Source organism: Chionomys nivalis, chromosome 4, assembly GCF_950005125.1.
Source record: "Chionomys nivalis chromosome 4, mChiNiv1.1, whole genome shotgun sequence".
NCBI lineage: Eukaryota > Metazoa > Chordata > Mammalia > Rodentia > Cricetidae > Chionomys > Chionomys nivalis.
In genome coordinates, this window is record NC_080089.1 from 87,479,750 (window position 1) to 87,502,512 (window position 22,763).

Consider the following 22,763-nt stretch of genomic DNA (forward strand, 5'->3'; position numbering starts at 1 on the left):
GGTCGCCTGTCCCTACACAGTGCCTATAGCCACTGGGATACTGAGTGACACCCCAGTGTGGCCTTCTGGACTCTTCTGTGACCCCCACAGCCCTGCCATCCTGAACCCAGCCCTGAGACACCTTCATAGGACCCTCAGGAGTGACTGTAACTGAGCTGCCCACCTTCAGAGGGCCCATCCCCAAGAGCATACAGGAGAAATGCCCCCACAAGGCTCTTGTCCTGCAACCCAGCCCCTGCTGCCCTCATGCCCACATCCTAAGAACTCATCCTCCCCAAAGACATCGTGCTCCCTACATCCACACTCTGGCACCTGGGCTTCTGTTCTCTGCGCTGGTGACTCTGCCAGGAAACACCCATGACTGAGCAGCTACCACACAGAATCTATTGTCCCCTGAGTCCTCATTCTGTGAACCCCCTGAGTCTGAATCACATTTGCAGGTCTGCATATCTCCAGTGTCTGCTACCAGCCTAGCAACACAGGCCTCACCGATTGCAAAAGAAATGGGGGGAGGCGAATAACAGAGCACTCGGCCTCAAGGAATGGCATGTTTTCTGGGTGTGGGTGGACCCCACTTCCCTTTCCAACCATGCAAACAGACCACTTGGGCACTCAGCCAGCTGCTAGAACTTCTGGGACCTCCAGGTGGAAGCCCAGGTGACAGATCCTGTCATATCCATGAGGGAACCTCATAGGTCAGGGACATGGTAGCTGACAGCTGTCTTCTACTCACAAGACAGGAACACTGCCCCAGGGGCAAATCATACCCCCAGAACCCCCAACCCACACCTACTGATGAGGTTTAAAGAAAAATTGTGTTGAGCCCACCCAGGACCAGGAAGAACCCAGAGGAAGTGGCCCATCACAGCTGGGATCAGATACCCAAGTTTGCAACCCAGGCAGCCTATTTACACCTGAGTGACTTGGGCAGGCTTTGGACTCCTTCCTACGTGTGTAGTGGTGGCTCCCTACAGGGTAGGCGACCAACTCCTCTGGGGAGAGTCCTCTGGCAGCACAGAACACACATCCGAACAGGGAGCATCAGGCAGTGGGGCCCAGCTTCCTTGCCCCATCCACGCACCAGAACTGAGAGGAGATCCTCAGAAAAGTGTCAGAAGCCCAGAGCATCACCAGTGGCCTGACTCTGACCTTGCTTCCCCAGGCAGAGGGCGTGAAAGCTGAGCCCTTCGAAAACCACTCAGCCCTGGAGATAGCAGAGCAGCTGACCCTGCTGGATCACCTCGTCTTCAAGAAAATTCCTTATGAGTAAGTGGGTGTGGTTGCCTGCCTCTTCTCCCTCCTCCTCCCTCCTCAGCACATCCCTGTCTTTGAACTCTCCAAAACTTGGAAAGAATGTTCCTCCCCTGTCTCTCTCTTTACCTGTCTTCTGTAAATGCAGCCCCCCTCCCATATACACACTTTTCCAGGAGATTCCTCTTTCTGGAAAGAATACATGTTTATTTGCACACAGGCATGAATGTGTATGCATATGTGTGTTCATGTGTGTGTGTGTGCGCGCACGCACGCGTGTGTGAGTGTGTGTGTGTGTGTGTGTGTGTGTGTGTGTGTACAAGCCCTAGGAACAAATTTCAGAATGACTCTTGATTTAAATGAAGCCTCGGGCCTGCTGCTGTCTGCCCTTCCCTGCCCTGTCTTTAGTCTCCCTGGTAATCCCTGCTTTATGTCTCTCTTCATCTAATGACCAGCATTTATTTGCGAACACTGTTCATGTTTGTGGCGTTCCTTAGCATTGTAAGTTAAGGTGGTTTTCTTTTTTATGTTTACAGCTGAAACTAAGCATCCTCCCAACTAAAGCATTTCTCTGAATTTCCAATAATTATTACATAATTATTTTCCAACACTGCCATCACCATGTCTAAGACCACACAGCACTGGAACATTCTGTGCATTTATTTTGCTTTCCAGGGTCATATTCACAGCCCCACGGGCATGAGTACAACCTGACCTAATGACAGGGTTGGCCCAGATACTTAGGAACCCCCAGGACGTGGAAGCAGTGTTACTCCTACCTCCCGCCGGAAGCAAGTCCAGGACAGATGTTCACTGGTGTCACTTCCCCGTGGCTGCACCAGCCTATGGGACTTCACCTAAGCACCTCTACTAATCACTTAGAAGCATGGGCAGTCCGTGGCTTCCCCATTAGGTTCCCTGTGCCAGAAGACACTGCTTGAAACTGGTTTTTGGTTCATTTATCCTCTTATGACCCACTGCTTTTGTATAGTGTTGAGAATTGAACCTGGAACCTTGTATATGCTAGACACACACTCTATCTATCTATCACCTCTGTTCTGAAGACCAGCCACTACCAAGTGACTAAAATGTAGAAACAAGAACCATAGCAAAACCTGGTGTGCCTATCTGCTTCACAGCAATGCTCAGCCATCTCATACCTCATCCCCTTCCAGTCTCATGATGGTCCCATGAGGAAAGTGTTACTCTTACACTCCCATCTCACAGATGAGCAAAGCATCCAAGACCCAGGGTACAGCACAGAGCTGGGCTCGAGCTCAAGGTTCCTTCCTCTCTGGGCCTCTGCCGAGGGCTGCTCACCTATAAATGATCACCTTGAAAAGCAAAGAAGTAACCCAACACTGAATGAGCAAGGCAGCGCTGATTTCATCTGCTCTGGTTTCCCTTTCCTCCCTGCAGGGAGTTCTTCGGACAGGGCTGGATGAAGGTAGAGAAAAACGAAAGAACGCCTTATATCATAAAAACCACCAAGCATTTCAATGACGTAAGTATGCATGCGCGGACAGTGGCTTTCTGCCAGGCTTTCCATTGGCAGGACCGCCAAGGGGCTGAGTAGAGGGCAGGCTAGCACCACACCCTCTGCTGCACCCCACCTTCAGCTGTGTAACCAGAGCCAGCCCGCTTCACCTCATTCTTGGTCCCTTCATCTGTTAATGGGTGAACATAAAAGGGCTATGAGAAGAGTAGCTGGGAATCATCCAGAGCCATCAGCCAGCAATGGCTCCTGAGGAGCTTCCTCAGGCCTATGATCACCACAAGGAGCTCCTCCTAAGAGTAGGGTCATGGCAGACCAGCAGCAGAAAGGATGGAAAGAAGGAAGGGTTGGACAGAAAAGACCAAACGGGTTCTTGCTGTGTTTCTTATTTTCTTACCTCATCTCAGCCTTAGAAACAAGCAAACTGAGTCTGGAAATGGCAGACAACTTCCCTCGGATATGAACATTACTCAAAGTGTTCAAACTCTCTGACTTTCCAAAGTGTTTGTTAGGAGTTTCATCTTCATGATGATGTAATGTCCTAGGCACCACAGTTGTTGAGCCAAGGGCTTGAGACTGCCCCTAGGCAGGCTTGGACATGGCCCTGCATCTGGCCTGTCCAGTCCCCATCTCCCAGAACTCCCGCTACCATTGACTTTCCTGATGGACAGTGGTTAAGAGGGGACCAAACACAAAAGCAGAAAAGTGCTCCGAATGTTCAACAAAAAGGGCTTGAACTGACTCTGATCAGGACACTAAGATCACACGCACACACTTTCACATGCATACATATATAAGCGCACTCACACGGGGACATACACACAAGCATACAATGTTCCCAGGATCTCTTCTGGGAGCCAAACATGCTTCCGAGTCTTCCTGGGAAGGGTCATGGCTGCAAGGGGCCTTTGCAAAGTTCTTGAATAAACGTAGCCTCTAATATTTCCCATAACTGCCTAGGACCATGCTCTCTATGCATAGCAATCTCATTTAAAGCTTACACCACTGCTAGGAGATGAGGGCTTCTCTGACATTCAAGATCCGGGGATGCCAAGGTTCTGGAAGGATCTGCTGATTGGCATGAGGTAGCACATGTGTTTTTCATTGCTGCATGATGGAGGATGACTATGTAAGAGAAAAAAATACTCATATGTAGACACCTATAATCCCAACATTCAGCAAAAGGGTTACAAGTTCAAGGCCAACCAAGTCTACATAGCAATGTCTTATCTCAGAAAGAAAAAAAAAATCAAAAGGGAGGGATGTGGCTTATTGCTCAGGTGCATACCCAGCACATACAGGGTCCTGCGCTGAGTCTCCAGCACTGAAGGAAAAAAAAAAAAAAACCTCTCCCAACAATTTTCCCATATGGTGCTCCAATCTATGCGCCCAGGGGACTCATCTTCTCCTAGCCTGTGCCAGCCCCAACAGCTTTTGCACACAGCATCATCATTCTCTGAGTTTAATCAACACAAATAAAGAGCCTTTTTATGGTCAAAAGTGGCAGCACATGATGTCACTTGTCCTGACTGCCTGGCCACAGACAGCATCACATATCAACTCCAGGAAAAAAAAAAAAAAAAAAATGGGCCCCTGACAAACATCATCCAGAAGTGCCCTTGTCAGCCAGGAAGAAATGAGGAAGTTGCAGTGTTTCGGTGCCAGGGAGGGAGGGGCTTCTGACCCTGGCACTCTGTGCACCCAGAATGGCGTAAGAACAAGACAGAAACAGGGTGTGTATTCATTGATACTGCGTACCACTGTGGGAGTGACTTTCCACCTCATTTAACCCATGACAAGGACTCCATAGAGCAAGAACCTGAAGCTGAAAGAGGTCACATGGCACTGCCCATGTGACACGGCAGAAAAGTCCCCCTTTGAGCCCACACGGAGGCTACCCTGTGACTGTTTGGCAGTTGGCATCTCTTGGTTCACATCCATCACCCTGTTCAGATTCAGAGTGTGTGCCTCCGCGACAGGGGGTATCTTAATCTCTGGCACAGCTCAATTTTCTGCTATCTAGCCCTTTGCCTCTAATGTCTTTAACTTGTTGACTGGCACTGACTAGGGTCTCCAGCGCCAGGACCAGACTTGGGTGAGACAGGCATACAGCTGAAGGAGCTGCCCACCCCACTGCATATGCACCCTGTGCCTCCGTCACCCCAGCTCTCCCCAGGACAATGTGTAACGGAGATGGAGACAGTGTGCCTTGTTCTTGCTTTTGCAGGGGAAGCTTTTAATCTTCCCCTATGTAAGAGGAGACAAAGTTAGAAAAATTCCTTTCTATTCCTTGAATACCAATCACTTTTACCATGAATGTTGACTTTTTTCTTTTTAATCTTCTCTTATTTCAATGTATATGTGTGAATGCCAATAATTTTTGCCACAAGTTCATATTTTTCTTTTTTTTATTTCTTTTTAATGCCTTCGTGTATATCCCTGAGTATATTTATGTGTGTCATGTGCATGAAGGTGTCCACAGAGGCCACAGAGGGCATCAGATCCCCTAGAATTAATATAGAATTATAGTTACAGGTGGTTGGGAGCAACATGACATGGGTGTGGAGAACTGAATCCAGGTCCTTTGAGCCAGCGGCAAGTGCTTTTCACCACTGACTCTTCTCTCCAACCACACACTGACTTTTCTCCACTGTAGTTCTGCAGCTACTGAGACGGTCATGTGATTCCTCCCTCGTTTAATCTGTTGCTATGGTAAATGAGAATTACATAGTTTCTTGTGTACCTCCGGTACAAAGCCGAGGCAGCCGTGGCATGTAAACAGCTAGGTGCCCAATTTTTTCCTTCTTGTGTTGCCCATCTGTGGAACATAGCACAGCAGTGCTTTTTGTAGAATAAATTAGCAAGTATTTGTTCTGTTTCTCCATCCTGTAGAGGATCTCACTGACCTGTTTTTTTTTTTTTTTGTCAAAGTTCTTTTCTTTTTTTACATTCTTTTTTTAAAGTTTCTTATTCCAGTATTGTCTCTATGGAGAGGTGTAACTGTTTCAGCTTAATCAGTGATAGATCACACGCACACGCTGTTTTATGTGTTATCATTCCCCTAACTTCAGTAGTTAGTTCTCCGGATGTACATACTAAAGTTCAACATCCCAGGCAACAAGATGCTATCAGTGAGAAAACCTGTCGCCAAAGGCCGATAACCCAAGTTTCATGCCTGGAACCCACATAGGGGAAGGAGAGAACCCTTCCCTCAAGTTGTTCTCACATGCAATGTGGAGTGTCACCCACCCTCCGGCAAGCACACATACACCCAAAATAAACAGGTGTAGAAAGTTCACATTCAACATCCCTCCTTGGCATCCATGCCACAGCAAGTACTTTAGAGAAGGTTTCTTGGTGGTGCAGCTCTCCTTGTTTATATGTAATAGCGTCTTCACACCTTTATTCTTTCAATAACTAAAAGCACAATCAATAAAAACTCAGAGACAGACATTGGGGTTCAACTTGAAGACCAGAAAAGCAAAGCCGACAGCCACTGGCTCTTACTTTGACCTCAGTCTGAAAATGGCGATCCTGCCTCCAGGAAACCTAAGAATGAGATTGAGACTGAGAGCTGTCTCCTCCCGTTTAATAATCCTCTCTAGTTCTGGGATTAAGGGCGTGCAATATTACTGCCTGGTTTCTATGGCAACCTAGTGTGGTTACTGGGATTAAAGATCTGTGTCATTGTGACTACTGGGATTAAAGATGTCTGTCATTGCAGCTACTGGGATTAAAGACATGTGTCATTGCTGCCTGGTCTGTAAGGCTGGCCAGTGTGGCTGTTTTACTTTTTCTGATCTTCAGACAAGCTTTATTTATGAAAATACAAATGAAATGCCACTATAAATAACAAGTCATCATGTCTTTTATTCTTTAAAAGATTTTTTAGAATTCATTTTTGACTTGCATACAAAGAAATGAGTTTCGTTGTGATGCTTTCATACATGTGTATTTAGGTATTATTATACTTCATTACTTTTTATTTTAAAACATTATAGATTCAAGGCAATGTGCAAGGAAGTGGATGTTTCCTGCCTTCCCAGCTCCTTGCAGTTCGAGTTCCCCAATGTCTGGGCCCCAGCTTCCTCCCTGTTAGCCACGCCAGTTCTAACTCCATGTGATTTGTTTGTGTGATGGTGATTGTGATTGTTGGCAGGGTGCAGGATTCCAGGGAGGTCTGGCCGACTGTATGTGAGACCAGGTGTGTGTCCTCTTCCAGAAGGGGACACCATGGGAAGTTCCCTCAGAGCTGGGCTTGTAATACAGTTTATTCTTCCAGGTGAACTTTTGAATCACTCCATTAGGTTCCAAAGCAATTTCCACTGGGTGTTTAATTGGTTTACATTGAACTCAGGGTTATGAACATATGATACTTATGCTACCATTTGGCAGTATGATCTCTTTCTCTGTTATTCGGGCCATTTACATCCTTTGGTAACCTTTTTCTCCCATACAACAACCTATGTTGTTTTCATTAACTTAAATTCCAAGGAATTCACGGATTTCTTGTTATTTTGGTCATGAAATCTTTGTCATTATATTTTTTCTTGTTTGTTTTTATTTTATTTTATTGGGATAAAGTTTTACATGTAGCTCAGGCTGGCCTCAGTCTTGGGCATCCTCCTGCCTCTCCCTCCCACGTGCTGGGATTACAGGTACATGCCACCATACTCAGCTTCATTGTGTTTTTAAATTGACAATTGCTAATTTATAGGAAAATGTCTCCTTTTTGTATTAAGCATTTGTTTTGATAGTTTTCCAGTTTATTGTTTTGGGGATTTTTAACAAGAAATTGTGTCTGTAAATAACGATGACATATTATCTTTACAACATTTATTCCTCTTACTTTTTTCCTGTCTTATTGCATTGGCTTAAAGATCAGTAACTTGATTGCTTCAGAAATTATCCGAAATGAGGATATCAATGCAAGAGTGAGCACCATTGAGAAGTGGGTAGCTGTGGCTGACATATGCCGCTGCCTGCACAACTACAATGCCGTGCTGGAGATCACCTCCTCCATGAACCGCAGTGCAATCTTCCGACTCAAAAAGACGTGGCTCAAAGTTTCTAAGCAGGTGCGGGTGGGAAGCTGGCACTGCTGCCAGATGGGCCTGGGCTGGGGTTGGGGGCGGGGAGACCAGAATCTACAGGCATGAGCAAAGGACTGAGCTGAGGATCCAGATTTCCAGGAAAATTGTGTCAGCGAGGACCAGATATCAGGCCCCCAGATGTGGCTGTGGACCTGGGGGACTTCAGTTCCTACTTGGGCAGCTAAGACTCCCCAGCGGGAGCTGTAAGGCAGCGACTATTGGTAGCGGCACAATTCTTGGTTTGGGACAAGAGTAGTGACTTCGTAAAGCTCTGAAAAGGCATAAACTGAAACTTCTTCGGGATGAAGTTCTGCACGCTAGAGCCTTGGGGGACAGCTCAAAAGGAGAGCTCTCCTTAGCAGAACACACTCTGAGACACTTCAGCACTTCCTTGGTGAACTTGGTGGGTGCCCCAACCCTGGTTTTAGTGCCTGCACGAGGATAGACAAACCCCACCAGAGACAGGGAAGCCTCTAAAGGCACCTATGATGGTCTTTCAGTGAGAGGTCTTGCAAGACCCAGCACCGCTAAGACACCTGTCTGCAGAACCCTAGATTTGCGCTCTGTATTCCCCCTTCATTTTTCTCTTCCTCGCCTGTCTCTCGTTATCTTTCCTGATCCAGGAGCAGGTAGTAATCTTACCCACTAACAGGCATCAGCTCCGCAAATCTTCCTACATAGATAAGCAGCCAGTCCAGGAAAGTTCTGGGATGTTCATTCCTCTGTCCTTCTCTGCTCTCCAGACTCTCAAGCCCCTGTGGACAGCTGAATGGTTGAGTCTCTAGGACAACCCCCTTACACCTCAGGGAGGCTGAGCCTCTTCCTTATTGGCACATTGGATGCCCAGGATTAGGGCCCTGGGAGATGTCTTTAATATTAGCAACTCCGGGAAAAAACAGAAGCTGAGAGTTTAGGGACTACCAGCCACATAGGCACATACTGTCATAAACTGAAGTCAGAGGTTGAGAAAAAAAGAAGCCTGCAAAAGCCCCTTGTCTTCTGAGTCCATACGGCTTGCCAGGATTTAGATAGGGTTATAGGGAGTCCGTTCCAGTTTACTGTCTTCCTCCTCCCTCCTTGCACTGTTGGCTGATGGCAGCCTTCCCAGAATCCTCCAGACTAGATCCCTCCCCTACTAGACTCTTCCTAGAATGCACGGGCTCTATTTCTTGGCCACATTCTTCAGTGTCATTCTCCTCATGGAGTTGAGGGGGATGGGGACACACCATGGCTATTCTGAAATCTTCCATTCTCTTCCAAGAACAGTCTAAAACAAGAGCAGTCCATGTATGTAGCCTGGCCTGCAATCTAGAACACCATTCAGATCCAGGAGTCAGCAGGCCTGGTCTAATAAAAGTCAAAGATACCTCTGGCAACAACTTTAGATGTTAGACTGAACCGGCTGACTCCACCAGCCCTCCAGACGTTTTCAGCCTGTGAAGTAGTTATTCATCTGCCCTGTGCTTGGCTCTGATGGATTCTGGAACGACAAAGCCAACTTCATTATCTCTTCTCTGCAGGCAGCCCGTGGACTCTTGTGACGCACCAAGATGGCCACATTCCCTGAAACACAGTCTTGTTTTCATTGCTTTCTTCGGTGTGTCAGCCCAGTTCAGTAAAACATGACATCAGATCCAGTCCGGCCCTACAGGAAGGTCAAGTGTACCTTGAAATTTTTTGTTCCTCTTTTCTAATTTCAGCTCCTTTCCCCGTCATCTTTCAAACCATCTCTGTCCATTGGGGAAGTGTCTAGTGTGACAGCAGCTAGGAGCGATGTGCCCGTGGTTCTTCACCCCAGGAAGTTGTATCTGTAGGGACAAAAACCTGCTCTCAACACACAACTTGTCTTTGTCTCTTTGGGAGGAAACATTCTTCATCACCCGGTGGTTTCTGTCAGATAAGCAGGAAGGGGAGGTATTTTGGAGGCCACAGAAACATCTTTCTTCTTGACAGTGTTCCTGATACAGGTTCTTTGCTTGATCCTGGATCCCAATGGCATATCTAAAGCTTCCGCCACTGAACCAGAGTGCCTCAAGATCCAGGGGGCTAGCACCCTAGGGAGCATTTGAAGGCAGAAGCTCATGGACCAGCCTAGGCATGTGACTTGATTTTCAAAGAGGAACACCATGGGAAAACTCCTTGATCTCACTCTATCCTGGATAGACTGCGGCAGCCCAAAGAGGGTCTGTGTATACAGTAGGCACGGCGCTGTGGAAAGAATCAAATTGTGCCCTTCTCGGAGCTAGAGAGCTTTTCCCCCACATCAGAAATAGCCTACATAGGGCCAGTGAGCTGGTTTGGTAGGTAAAGTGGTGACGTTCAACCTGAGTTCAATCCCCAGAGCCCATGGTAGAAGGGCTCCTGAGGCATGTCATCTGACCTCCACATACACCTACAAATCACACACACAAATAATCTGTATACATGTCCATGACCTCAAAGTATGGGTATCTCTGAAGCCATAACTGTATGACTAGACCTCATGATCTAGCTTCTGTCTCCTAAAATCCACCATATCTGAACTAGTGCTTCCCTCAGGGAATATCTGAGGAACACGCCATTGCTCTTGTGCATGCTGAGAATGGGTGACAGAGGCTGAGGAGAACCCACATCTGGTACTAAATCCCCACATCTGACCTGAATCCATCTTGGGTCACTCCCCTGCAGATGAGTGGGCATGGAGAGGAGGAGGGTACCATCCTCATCCTCAGAAGGGCTGGTACAGGTAGTCACCAAGATCCTGGTAGAGACTGGCCTGGTAGTGTGGGCTTTGCCAGGGTGCTGAAAGCCAGTTCTAAAGGATGCTTGGAGTCAGATGCCTTAGCTCGGTGAGGATTCTGTCCTGCTGCCGCACAGCTCTGACATCAGGTCAGAGTGTACTTGTGCTTTGAGCAGGGTCGATTTAACACCAATGTTCTCTCTCCTTATAGCTAAGGAGTCTCTGTCCTCTTCCCCCTCAGAGGGTACACAGGGAACATCCATCAGCATAAACACTGTCATCTTCTACGACTGCACACACCATGGCCTGTGACTGTGTCCCTCTAGGGACGATGAGTACTCCAAGTCTTGTGATGCCTGGCTGTCCTCAGCATGGTTTCTCACCTGCATTCTGGATTATGAAGGCCATCTCTGGGAAGGAAAAACTTTCCTCATGTCCTTCTATAAATGAGGGCATTGAGGGCCTCAAAGAGACATCCTATAGATCAGACAGGGAAAGGATCACAGAGACAGACCCAGGGCAGTGCACTCCCCTGGGAATGTAGCAGTCCTTGCCAGGCAAACCCAGCTGCCCATACTCTGCCCTGCTTTCATGCAGCCCAGGTCTGGCTGATCACTTCATATACCCTTGGCCAAGGGTTTCATCCTTTCCATCCTTTCTTGGATGATCAGCTCTTCTGCCATCATTTTCCTCAATTCTTGACCATTGATGGTGCTCCTGGTCCATCAAAGCGAAGATGTGAAAAAAGTGATCAGATCGGTCCAGCTCGTGGGAAAATCCTAAAGGCTGACATATAGCTCGGTGGAGGACACTTGCTTCATATGTCAGAATCCCCGGGTTCAGTTCCCAGGACTGAAAAATGCAATCATGAATATAAAAACTCTAACTTAGATATTCCCTGCTCTAAGTGCAGGCTCCCTCAAGTCATCCACTGAGTCCTCGTAAACCATCATTCTCAGGATGGTACCAGTCTTCAGGGTCATTACTCTCTTCGGTGCTCTAGGAGATGTGTGTGAAGAGGGGAACATAGGGCAGGGATTAAGCCTGAGTCCTAAGGAGATCACGGGTGAGACTACCAGGCACAGAAAGTCCCCAGATCCAAATGTGGCCTGGAACCCTCGGGTCAGCATGTTGGATCATGGGCCAGAGCCTGGGGCTTGGGGCCTGGATGTGTGTTGAATGTTAGTAAATGCTTCTGGTTCCTTCTAGACGAAAGCTTTGATTGACAAACTCCAAAAGCTTGTGTCATCAGAGGGCAGATTTAAGAACCTCAGAGAAGCCCTGAAAAAGTAAGTGCTGCCTCTTTGTTGTGTGTTTAAAATTGTAAAGCGTGTTACAAAGGCGTCTTCTCTCCACATTCAGTCAGAGCAGGGGGTCTGCCTGCCCCTCTGCCTGCTTGTGAGACCCATAGACTCGCCAGATCCCGGCACCGGGTCAGCCTTGCCCTCCATTCTTTACCAGGAAAATGCCAGAGCACCAATCTGTGCTTGATCAGAGTTGGTGCCATATTTCTCGTTTCTTAAATACAATTTCCCATTTTAATAATCCCAATAACTGGCATGTCAAGTCGGTTTATTTAATGTGATTGTGTTTCTTGTTCACGAGGAGAAATAGTTATCAAAATGAGTGTGTGTGTGATTAACAGCTGCATCTTCGAATCAAAGAAATACATTTTACCGATAGTTGGTAACACAATTGCCAATGCATTGTGGGATTTCTAGGTACACCCTGGCCTCAACCCATGGGATGCTGATGACATCTCGAAGGCAGCTCTTTCCATCCTGTCCTCCTAGACAAAAGACGGAGACCTAGGGGCCATGCCAAGGTCATGTGACCATGGCATTAGAACCTGGGACTTGGCCTGAGCTGGCTTCCAAGACCAATACTTTGCTGTGTGCCTTGGGCACTGTCTTATGAGGTTCAGGTACCTCTGACAAGAAAGCCATGACTCAGATCACTTTGGCCACACATTCATGAGATACGGGCTCTGAAAAGACAAAATTGCTTTTATTGCTTTCTTCAGGCTTCCATACTAGGCCCCACCCCCATTTGTCCCTGTCTCTCTGCTGGCTGGCTTCTCAATGGACTTTGGAGATGCTGGGTCCCTGTAGCTTCTAGGAATACTCTCCTCCCTTCCAAAAGGGGCCTCTTGACCACAGCCAATAAGAACCGCAATGAAGGTCACCGCTCATAGTCACGGGACAGCCAACACCTCCAGCCCTTGACATTGGCTGGGATGCCCTGCTCACCTCGTCTTCCCAGACAGCCTCTCCTGCCTCCTCTTCTTGTTTTCTTCCTGCCCTACTTCTTGTCCATCCTTCACTAGCTCAGTGTGCCATCGCCTTGACCATCTCCACTTTGTTTATGTCCTCAGACAGATGTTGAACCCATCTGTGCTGTCCGGCCGTCTCTCCTCCGCCCGGGCTCCCAGGAGCCCCTGTGGACTGTGCTTGTCCGGAGCTGCCCCACTGTGCATTCACCAACTGTCCGTCTGCCTCTGGGCGTTGCTCCATCTGCCTCCTTCACACGGCTTCCTCATCCACCGCAGCCACTACTGCTACCTAACTGTCTTCGTGGCTCCCATTCTGTCTGAGTCCCTCTCCTGACTGTCTTCCCTTTCAGGTCATCTGTATGCCTGTGTAAGTGCCTCCCCTAGAACCCTCTGCTGCCTGTGGCACAGGGCAGAAGGCTTAGGGGCTTTCTGGGTACCAAGATCTTTATGTAAGGCAGATCTGCCCTGTGAAGATGGAGAACAAACCATGTCCAATGATGCTGGGGAGTCTATTTCAGCAGAAAAGGGCCAGAAAGCAGAAGATAATTGACAACAGTCTCTAGGCAGACTGAAAAAGTAAGACCCAGTCAGAGCCTTGCAGTGGCTCTCCTGTGAGGGTCTTCAGCCCGTTTCAGTTGTCCCTGGAATCTTTTTCAGCCTGTTGTCACTGGGCTCTTAGTCTGAACTCTCCTCAGCTTTCGGATCCTAGTGGTCTTCATCAAAAGGACACAGGCAGGGTTCACAGGGCAGCGAAGAAGATAGAGTTCATCATAGGGCTTAAGATACATGTTCAAGAGATGAGAGTGAGCAGTAGCCAAAGGGATCAGTGCAATGACCTGCATGGTTAGGTTGGCTTCGCACTTTCTAAAAGGTCTCTGGAACAGTTTCCTGAAAAGCATTTTCCTGTCCAAGTGACTGACAAGTCCATTTGGATTAACTCTTAAGAATGGAACAAAGCTGTACCATTGTTTGAGAGCAATCTTACTAGATAGTTATCTGTTGATGAGCACTTATTGATGGCAGCTTAGAATGTCATATCTTGGGCTGGGAACATAACTCAGTTGGTAGAGTGCTTACTTTAACTTTCAAGAAGCACCGGGTTCGATGCCCAACCCCACATAAAGTCAGGTGTGATGGTCAGAACAGCCAGGGCTAGGTAGAGAGACCCACTTTCAAAAAAGCAAAAACAACAATAAAAATCAGATGTGACAGTACACACCTTTAACCCCAGCACCGGTGGGGGGAGCCAAAGGGGATGGAGACAGGAGGCCTAGTTCAAGGTCTATACTGAGTTTTCCTCCAGCATGGCAGGAGTGTCAAGTAGCCTGAGTAACAGTTCCTCTAGCATCTCTGTGCTGAGAGGAAGTTACAGATCACTATCTCAAGCGTCCCCTAAAGATGCAGAAGGGAGGATAATGGTGGCTCACTCCATCACCAACCCCTGCACCCTCCCAAGGCACCAGAAAAGCTGCTGTGGGACAGGCTACAAATCCCTGCTCAGAGCCACACATCGGAGGTCTGGTCCATCACACCAGGGTCTCATCTCTTGTAACCATAGACCCTGAGAATCACCCACCCTTCCCCAGAGGCACTTCCAGAAAGGTGGCCCCTAAACCTAGGTGGTAAGAGGACAGGTGTTAGAGAGGCTACACTGTGTGGCTGCTGGAACCTGGGTGGGGGTGGCCCAGCCTTCCCAGAAGTTCCTGAGCACGGAGAAACCGTGGGGAGGGGGAACTAGTGATCTGGGATGAGGCTGGGAACAGCTGGGGAGCTCCATTGCGCAGACATCAGAGAAGCAAAGAAAGGCATTCTGGGTCACAGAAGGAGGAGACACAAGTAAGATTCCCTTCCCCCAGCCCGTGTGAGGGTCCAGGCAGCTCCACACTCTCCCACCCTCCAGCCTGGCTAGCAGTCTAAGTCTGGATGTGCCCTATGAGTCTCCGTAACTAGAAATCCCGTTGCCTCTAGACAGGCAGAATTTGCATGCAGGGTGTTCTGTTCTTAGCAGAAGTTCCTTTCCTTAAGTGAAAAGTTTTTGTGGATGCCATTTGTTTCCAAGTTGTGACCCACCCTGTGTCCCTTACCTGGGGATGTACCTCACTGACTTGGCCTTCATCGAGGAGGGGACACCCAATTACACAGAGGACGGCCTGGTCAACTTCTCCAAGATGAGGATGGTATGTTTCCCTGGGTAGACTGAACCACCCAGACCCCGCCCCAGCACAGCCTGTTCTGCCCGCCCCTGTTCCAGGTTCATCCCGTGGAAGGTCTCCGGTAACAACCATGACTGACACGAACGGCATTAGCCCCGTGTCCCCTGCCTTTCCCACCTCAGCCCAGCACCCCTCCCTACAGGAGAGGATGGGCAAGATCAAGAGACCAGCTCAAGGCTCCCACGCGGGTTAAAAGAAGAGCCGGTTCTGAATGTTGGTTCTGACCCCCAGAGCCCACAGCTTTCCTCGCAGCCTACCCTTTAATGTTCATTTTCAGAAAAGCTTGTTTAACATAACTAAAGAAAAATCATTCTGTAACAACACCTAAGAGAGCAAGTTTCAAATCTGCTCCTAAAGATTCAGAACATGGGGATAGGAAGACTCAAGGAGACCACTCTGAGCAGGCACAAGACTTCCAGTTATCCGTGTCTCTTATTCACCCCCCAGAGAGACTCTGTTTGCACCCACTCTGTAAAATGGGCTTGCACATTAATAAAAAGCAAGTTTTTCAAACATAAACGAGAAGCTCCATCTTGGTGGTAGAGAAAAGTCCTTATGTTTCGCATCCAGGCATGCACACATTAGACACCCACAAGCCTTTCACTTTGACTGGCAGCTAGGGTTTGGTTGTAGTGGTGTTGGAAAGCCTGTGACCCTGACTGAGGGAGTTCTCTTTATCAAGCATAGGCACGTGCTCAGTGTGCGTGTATGCGCACACGCACATACACACACCATGCACACATACATATTATCACGGATATCCCAACGGACAGGTTTCACCTCAGAAACGGGGGCTGGTGTAAAGAAAGCCAGTGGAATTTTTCAGGAGGGAGTGTGACTTCAGACATATCTACCAATGACCCTTTTCATCTACAAGGCAGCACGAGAGAACAGACTATTCTAAAACACCCCTGCCTTCCCGCAGATCTCCCATATTATCCGAGAAATTCGCCAGTTTCAACAGACTGCCTACAAAATCGAACACCAGGCAAAGGTAAGAGGGCAACACTTGGGGTCTCTCCTCTCCATCACAGTGCCGCTGTCTGCACAGGCTTCTGCCCTTTCCTGGAACACCTCTCCTCGTGCCTTCCAGGATCCTAATGGTCCAGCATAAAATGTCATATTCTTAAAGAAACCACCTTGTTCCTCTTCCCTGGCCAGAGGCAAGCTGGTTTTTGCTTGTGATATTGCCTGATTTGGCATCCCACAGGGTGTCTTAAAACAATGTCTACTCTCCCACAGGGCTAGAGACGGGACTCCAAACATCCCCAATGCTTGGTTGGTTAGCTGTGGTTTTGCTTTGTTTGTGTTTTATAGGATGTGTGTGTGTGTGTGTGTGTGTGTTCAGATACACATGTACCATAGAGCCTGAGGAAATAAGAGGACAACTTATAGAAGTCAGTTTTCTCCTGCCAGGGATTGAATTTAGATCCCCAGGCTTGGCCGCAAGTGCCTTTATCAGCTGAGCCATCTTGCTGGTTCATGATTGTTTTCCAAAATCTCATGTAGCCCAGGCTAGTCTCGGACTCACTATGTAGCCAAAAACGACCTTGAACTTGTCATCTTTCAACCTCCAATCCAGGGGCTGGGAACACAAGCTTGCACAACCAGCACTTTGCAGATGGTAGGCAGGAAACCGAGCCATAGCCCAGCCCCAAACACTGCTAGTTTTGAAAAGCACTGTGCCTCAAAGACCCAGAAGTCACAGGTTTTCCCACAAAGACGAGGGTATCCTGCTTCTCAAGTCTGTATCTGGCCAGTTCATAAACACCACACATTTTTCTCTACCACAGCATCACCTGCTATCCCCTGCTCAGCATCGTCCTGCTTTCCTTGGTATCTGCAGTCACTCCTTTCTGAGACAGACTGACCTTATTCTCGCTTAAAGCTGCAGGAAACCCATTCCTCTCACTAATCCTTTATGTGGATGGACATCTACCTCACTCTAGTCTTTCTCTGCTACAAATCAAGCCCAAAGAAATAGCTTGTGTTGGAGCTGGGGATGTGACTCAGATGTTGAAGTACTCGCCTAGCATTTGTGGTGCCCTGGGTTCAATTCTCACCATAAAACCAGGCATGGTGGTCTGGGCCTGAAACCCCAGCACTGGAGAGGTGAAAGCAGAAAGCTGTAGGTCATTTTCGGTTACATAGCAAATTTGGGACCAGCCTAGACTACCTGAAACCTTGTCTCAAAAAAAAAAATAGTTGCTGGGTATGGTGATGGATACCTTTAATCCCAGCACTTGGGAGGCAGAGGCAGGTGAATCTCTGTGAGTTCAAGGCCAACCTGGTCTACATAGTGAGTTCCAGGACAACCAGAGCTACATAAAAGAGAGACCCTGTCTCAAAAAACAACAAAAGTTAATTCTGTGCCATGTTCTGTTCTGCCACGTTGAGAAGATCTGTGAATAATTACCTGGGCCACTTGTATGTTGCTCTTTGTTCACCCAATAGACACACATTCACTGAATGAGTTCTGTGCTCCCAGCTATCTCAAACCACAAGGCACAGTGTACAAAACAGATAGGCCCTTGGTCCTCATGAGCATGTACTCTGGAGGGAAACAGACAAAGAAGTAAAAAGCACAGTACAACAGCACCCTCAGTGGTGGAAAGCTTGCTTAGTATGATTGAGGCCGTGAGGTTCAAACCCCACATAGTGCAACAAAAAGAAAAACTAAATGAAACACACGTGCACACACAATATTACTCTAGGTTAAAGGAGACTAAAACACATGACATCTAAATTCAGTGTATGAATGTTGATTAGATCCCAGGTTTAAAAATACCATGGGGGCTAGCAAGGTGGCTAAGCATGCCTAAGAACCCAGTTTGATCCCCAGAACCCACAAAGAGAGAACTGACTCTCAAAATTGTCCTCTGATTTCTACATGCACACCACAGCACATGAATGCCCTCCCACAACACATATGCACCCATAATAATAATAATATAAAAATATTTGAAAAGCACACGAAATTTAAATATGACTTGTATATTGGCTAACACTAGTCTCCAGCACATGGGCGCGGGCACACACACACACACACACACCAGCCCAAAAATGTCTGTGTAGTCTGTCAATTACTTTTAATTTTAATTTTAATTTTTATTGAAGACAAGATCTCCTATGAAGCCCTGGCTGGCCAGGAGCTCAATATGTAGACTCAATATGTAGACTCAATATATACACTAGCCTGGCCTTGAACTCAAAGAGCTTGACCTTCCTCTGACTTCCACCATATTTAGCACTTTTTAAAAAGTGTCTCCTGGCCGGGTGGTGGTGGCGCACGCCTTTAATCCCAGCACTCGGGAGGCAGAGGCAGGTGGATCTCTGGGAGTTCGAGGCCAGCCTGGTCTACAAGAGCTAGTTCCAGGACAGGAACCAAAAAGCTACAGAGAAACCCTGTCTCGAAAAAAAAAAAAGTGTCTCCTTAGAGCCAAGATTGCCTTCATGCATGCTAGGCAAGAACTCTATCAACTGAGCTATATCCCCAGTCACACATCATTTAGCCCATAAAAAAAATAATCTTAAGGACTGAGAAGATGGTCTAGTGCGGTGGTTCTCAGCCTGTGTAGGTCATGACCCCTTTGTGAGTCGAACAACTCTTTCACTGGGGTCACATATAGCCCTCAGAAAACACAGATATTTTCATTATGATTCATAACTGTAGAAAAATTACAATTATGAAGTATTAAAAATAATGTTATAGTTGGGGGTTACCACAATATGAGTGACTGTATTAAAGGGTTCAGTGAGGAAGGTTGAGAACCACTGGCCTAGTGGGTAAAGCATTTGCTGTGTAAACATGATTACCTGAATTCAAATCCCCAAAGCCCATAAAATCTAAGCATAGTGCTCCTATGGCAGGATGGGAATCTCTGACTCTTATAACTGAGAACCAGAGACCAGATAATCTCCAGAACCTCAGGCCAACTAACCTGACTACACAGCGGTGCACAGCAAAGAAAAGATGGCAAAGATGGACACCAAAGGCTGTCCTCTAACAACTACATGCACCCACCTACATTCAGAGAGAGGGGGGAGAAGAGGAAGAGGAAGAGGAAGGAGAAGGAGAAGAAGGAGGAGAAGGAGAAGGAGGAGGAGAGGAGGAAGAGGAGGAGGGAAGGAGGAGGAAAGGAGGAAGAGGAGGAGGGAAGGAGGAGGAGGGGGAGGAGGAGGAGAAAGAGGGGAGGAGGAGGAGAAGGAGGGGAGGAGGAGGAGAAGGAGGGGAGGAGGAGGAGGGGGGAGGAGGAGAAGGGGAAGAGGAAGAGGAGGAGGAGGAGGAGGAGGAGGAGGAGGAGGAGAAGAAGAAGAAGAAGAAGAAGAAGAAGAAGAAGAAGAAGAAGAAGAAGAAGAAGAAGAAGAAGAAGAAGAAGAAGAAGAAGAAGAAGAAGGAAGAAGAAGACATAACTATCCACTTAAATTTAACAGTGTTGGAGGAGCTTTGTTAGTGTGTAACACACTATATCTAGAAAGCACCATAGTGCTAACATGGCACCTGGAAAGTCCCAGAAGTTCCCAATAAAATTTCAGGGTTCTTTTCTGTCTTCTGCCACTACTCTAACCTTCTTTCAAGCTCTGATGTCTAAGATGTATGAACATCACTGCTCCTCCAACTCCCTTAGTGGCTCGGCCTGATGGATTTGTCAGCAGTCTCCAGCTCAAGGAAAACAGGGAAATGAACTTTGTGCTCCCCTGGAAAGTCCTGGTCGGTCTGCTTTGGGAACTGAGTGCATTGATAATAGTCCAGAGAGAACCCTTTCTATGGAGCTGCCCGCTAGGGCTAAAAGTCTAGTTCATTTCATACAGTCATAGGTCACCATGCCTTTACCTGCAGGGCTGGGTGAAGCTAGACTCTGACATCTGAGGTCATCTTCCTAGAGGTACAGGGTATGAGCTGTTAATCAGACATAGCAATAATTTCATCTGTTCCTGTCAATCAGCATCCAGCTGCTTCTGACCTTCCTGGAGACAGAGTCAGTTCCCCAAGGCAAAAGCCTCAGGCTTCATCTCCCCTCATCAGCTACCACTGGACTGTCAAGCACAGAACAAAGGTGTCGTTCCTTTCCCTTCTTGCTCTTGGTTTCTGTGGAGAAAGGCACATTTGGCTCCAGATTGACAAACACATGAACCTTGGGTCCAGAGAATACTTGTAAGGTCAGAGCTCTGGCCTCTCATTGAGTGTGCAGGAACTCCGCAAAGGACTGAGACTCAAGAGGAGAGCGGACAGTCAGGAGGAAAGACAATGACATTTCTCAGTTTTTCATACTAACATTTATGTCAGACTCGGCCATGCGGAGCCTACGCGGACCCTTCCCCCTGACAGCCCTGCTGGGTGTAAACATGTACAGCTGATGATTCTGGAGAACTCTTCAACCTGAAACACTGAAGGAAGTGTTAACACCCACGCACCTACCGCCTAGATTAAACAATGGGCCTTTTCAGGGAGTTGTTTGCTTTGTTCAAGTCCAAAACATTTCCTCAAGATATCAGATAAAGAAAAAAAAGGAAAGAAAAATGGAAGAAAAGCAGTCAAGAGCAATGTTTCCCACATGTGATTTACTACTATTAAGATGTTTATTAAGAGACTACAGGAACTGTGGCTATAACTCCATAGTTCTTACCCCAGAACACACAAAGTAAATCTTCAAACAAAATTTAAGTAGAAAAGTTATATTAAGACAAAGCACAGCCAAATATGATGGAGCCAGCACTTGAGAAGCTGAGTCAAGGGTTCCTGAGTTGGAGGCTAGAGTTAGCCTTGTCACATAGCAAGACCCTTGCAGGTGGGAGACCAAAACACTATTTCTCATAGGTGTATGTCCTGAACCTACAAAAGCATTTGGCTCCCCCAGGCGTGGTGCTATACGTTTGCAGTCCCCATATTTCACAAACTAAAACAGAAGGATGGTTTCAAGCTCAAGGCTAACCTGGTCTACATAGTGAGTTCTAGACAAGTCTTAGGCTATAGATCAAGACCCTATTCCAAAAAAAAAGCAAAAGAGAAGAAAAATTCTTGCAAGAAACCCAGTGTCCCCAGCCTGGGACGTCCCGTAATTCTATTGCTCCTTTCTCTCATTTCAGGTAACTCAGTACTTACTGGATCAATCTTTTGTAATGGACGAAGAAAGTCTCTACGAGTCTTCTCTCCGAATAGAACCAAAACTCCCCACCTGAAGCTGCCCCCAACCTGCCCCAGCTGCCCCGTGGACATCTGCTATATGATATTGTACATAATCGTTTGGTTCCTCTGGATTTCTTCTTCACTATATGCTTCTCCGAGAATACAAATCTGTTCTTGTTCTTAGATTCCTGTAGAACCGGAATATGAATTTCTGCCCTGTCTCAGACTTTGCCCCGCCCCCTGCGGAGCCTGTTCCTTCAAACAGCTGTACACCCTGTCAGCTCTCCCAGGTCCTCACTCCAATCAGAAGGAGAGACAGAATCCACATGACACAAGTCTCAAACTCCAGCCCTGCTTTGTCCCTCCCAGCGCAGGCCCCTGGGTTAGCTCAGGCCACCCAGGCATCCTCTCCAGCATGTTCCATGTAGTTGTTATAACTGGGTGGGGGGAGGGGGAGGAGGGTGGGGGAAGCCATACCTGCAAGTCCAGTCCTTGACACCCCTTCCTGCTGATGGTGATGCCCCTTTCCAAAGCAGCTTCTTCAGCCAAAACCGCAGGTCTCAACAGTCCCCATCTGTCAAATCCCAGTAAAGCTGGCTGGAAGGGAGTCCTCTCAACTGAGAACCACGCCCCTTGCACCAAATGCCACCACTTCTGGCACCATGCTGCCCTCTGCTCTAGGATTAACACCAGATAGCATGAAAAGCAGGCTCAGCAGAAGTGGACACGACCCTGGAACTTCTCTAGGAAAATGGAATCACTCCACCAAGTCATGGTGACTCTGGCCGACCTCTGCCCAGCCTCTGCTGGAAGTCAGGAACACAAAAAACGTCACTTCTCCTCTTTCAGCTGCCTGACAGTCACTACAAGCTTATGTTGAGATGCCCTGAGTCTGTATACTTTGTGGTAATTAGTCCCATGACGTAGAATTAGGAAATCAATAACCAAGTGTTTTTATTGCATATACTGTAGTCCTGTCTAAATGCCTTCTAGCAGGAATATAGTGAGGTAGTGCTTATTCTGTGAATATTACCATGATTTTTTTACATTGTACAGTAGAGAGAACACTCAGAATTGGCAGGCATGCTCCATTACAGCAGACAGACAACTTTTGCTGTAAGCAATACCTAGTGGTATGAGAATTCTATTTCAAGCCCTAAAATATTTCAACTTACAGCTTGTTTGGGAAAAATTTCCATTTTTGTAAAAATATATGTTTCCTGATTACCTCTTGCTAATAAATCTATTCTATCTCAGGGTGAACAGTGCATTTTGATGGGTTTCATTTGTTCCCACAAGAACTGGATACTGGATGAGAGTTGCTCCTTACCAATCCCTGGGCTGGCAGAGGACTCTCATATGGCAGTAACGTCATCCTTGCTTTGGCCTGATGAGGTTGACTGCTTCCATCCCCCATTGTACCCCAAACCAATCACTCAGAAAAGGAATGGTCTAAAACTGTTTTCATTACTTCCCTCAGTTCTGTGGGTTTAGTGGGTCCCACCAGCATCCCTTGCTTGGGGACTCTCGTGAGACTGCAATCAACTGTACAGGAGCAAGGGCTGGAGTCCTGTGAAGGTGCCACTTGCCGAT

At 47.4% G+C, this 22,763-nt stretch overlaps 1 protein-coding gene across 2 annotated transcripts in view; it reads left to right on the forward strand.

Moving 5' to 3' along the window:
• The window catches only part of Rasgrf1 (Ras protein specific guanine nucleotide releasing factor 1), a 106,969-nt gene extending 84,536 nt beyond the window's left edge, over nucleotides 1-22,433 (forward strand). Inside the window, exons 22-28 of one of the 2 annotated variants that reach the window (XM_057767009.1) lie at nucleotides 1,163-1,266; nucleotides 2,671-2,755; nucleotides 7,627-7,824; nucleotides 11,768-11,847; nucleotides 14,890-15,007; nucleotides 15,969-16,037; nucleotides 21,131-22,433. In XM_057767009.1, the coding sequence (XP_057622992.1) occupies nucleotides 1,163-1,266; nucleotides 2,671-2,755; nucleotides 7,627-7,824; nucleotides 11,768-11,847; nucleotides 14,890-15,007; nucleotides 15,969-16,037; nucleotides 21,131-21,223 (747 nt within the window). In that variant the 3' untranslated portion in view covers nucleotides 21,224-22,433. Of the gene's footprint in view, nucleotides 1-1,162; nucleotides 1,267-2,670; nucleotides 2,756-7,626; nucleotides 7,825-11,767; nucleotides 11,848-12,932; nucleotides 14,840-14,889; nucleotides 15,008-15,968; nucleotides 16,038-21,130 lie in introns of those variants that run through there. The other variant, XM_057767010.1, reaches the window with a different exon arrangement.
• The last annotated feature ends 330 nt before the right edge of the window (nucleotides 22,434-22,763 follow it).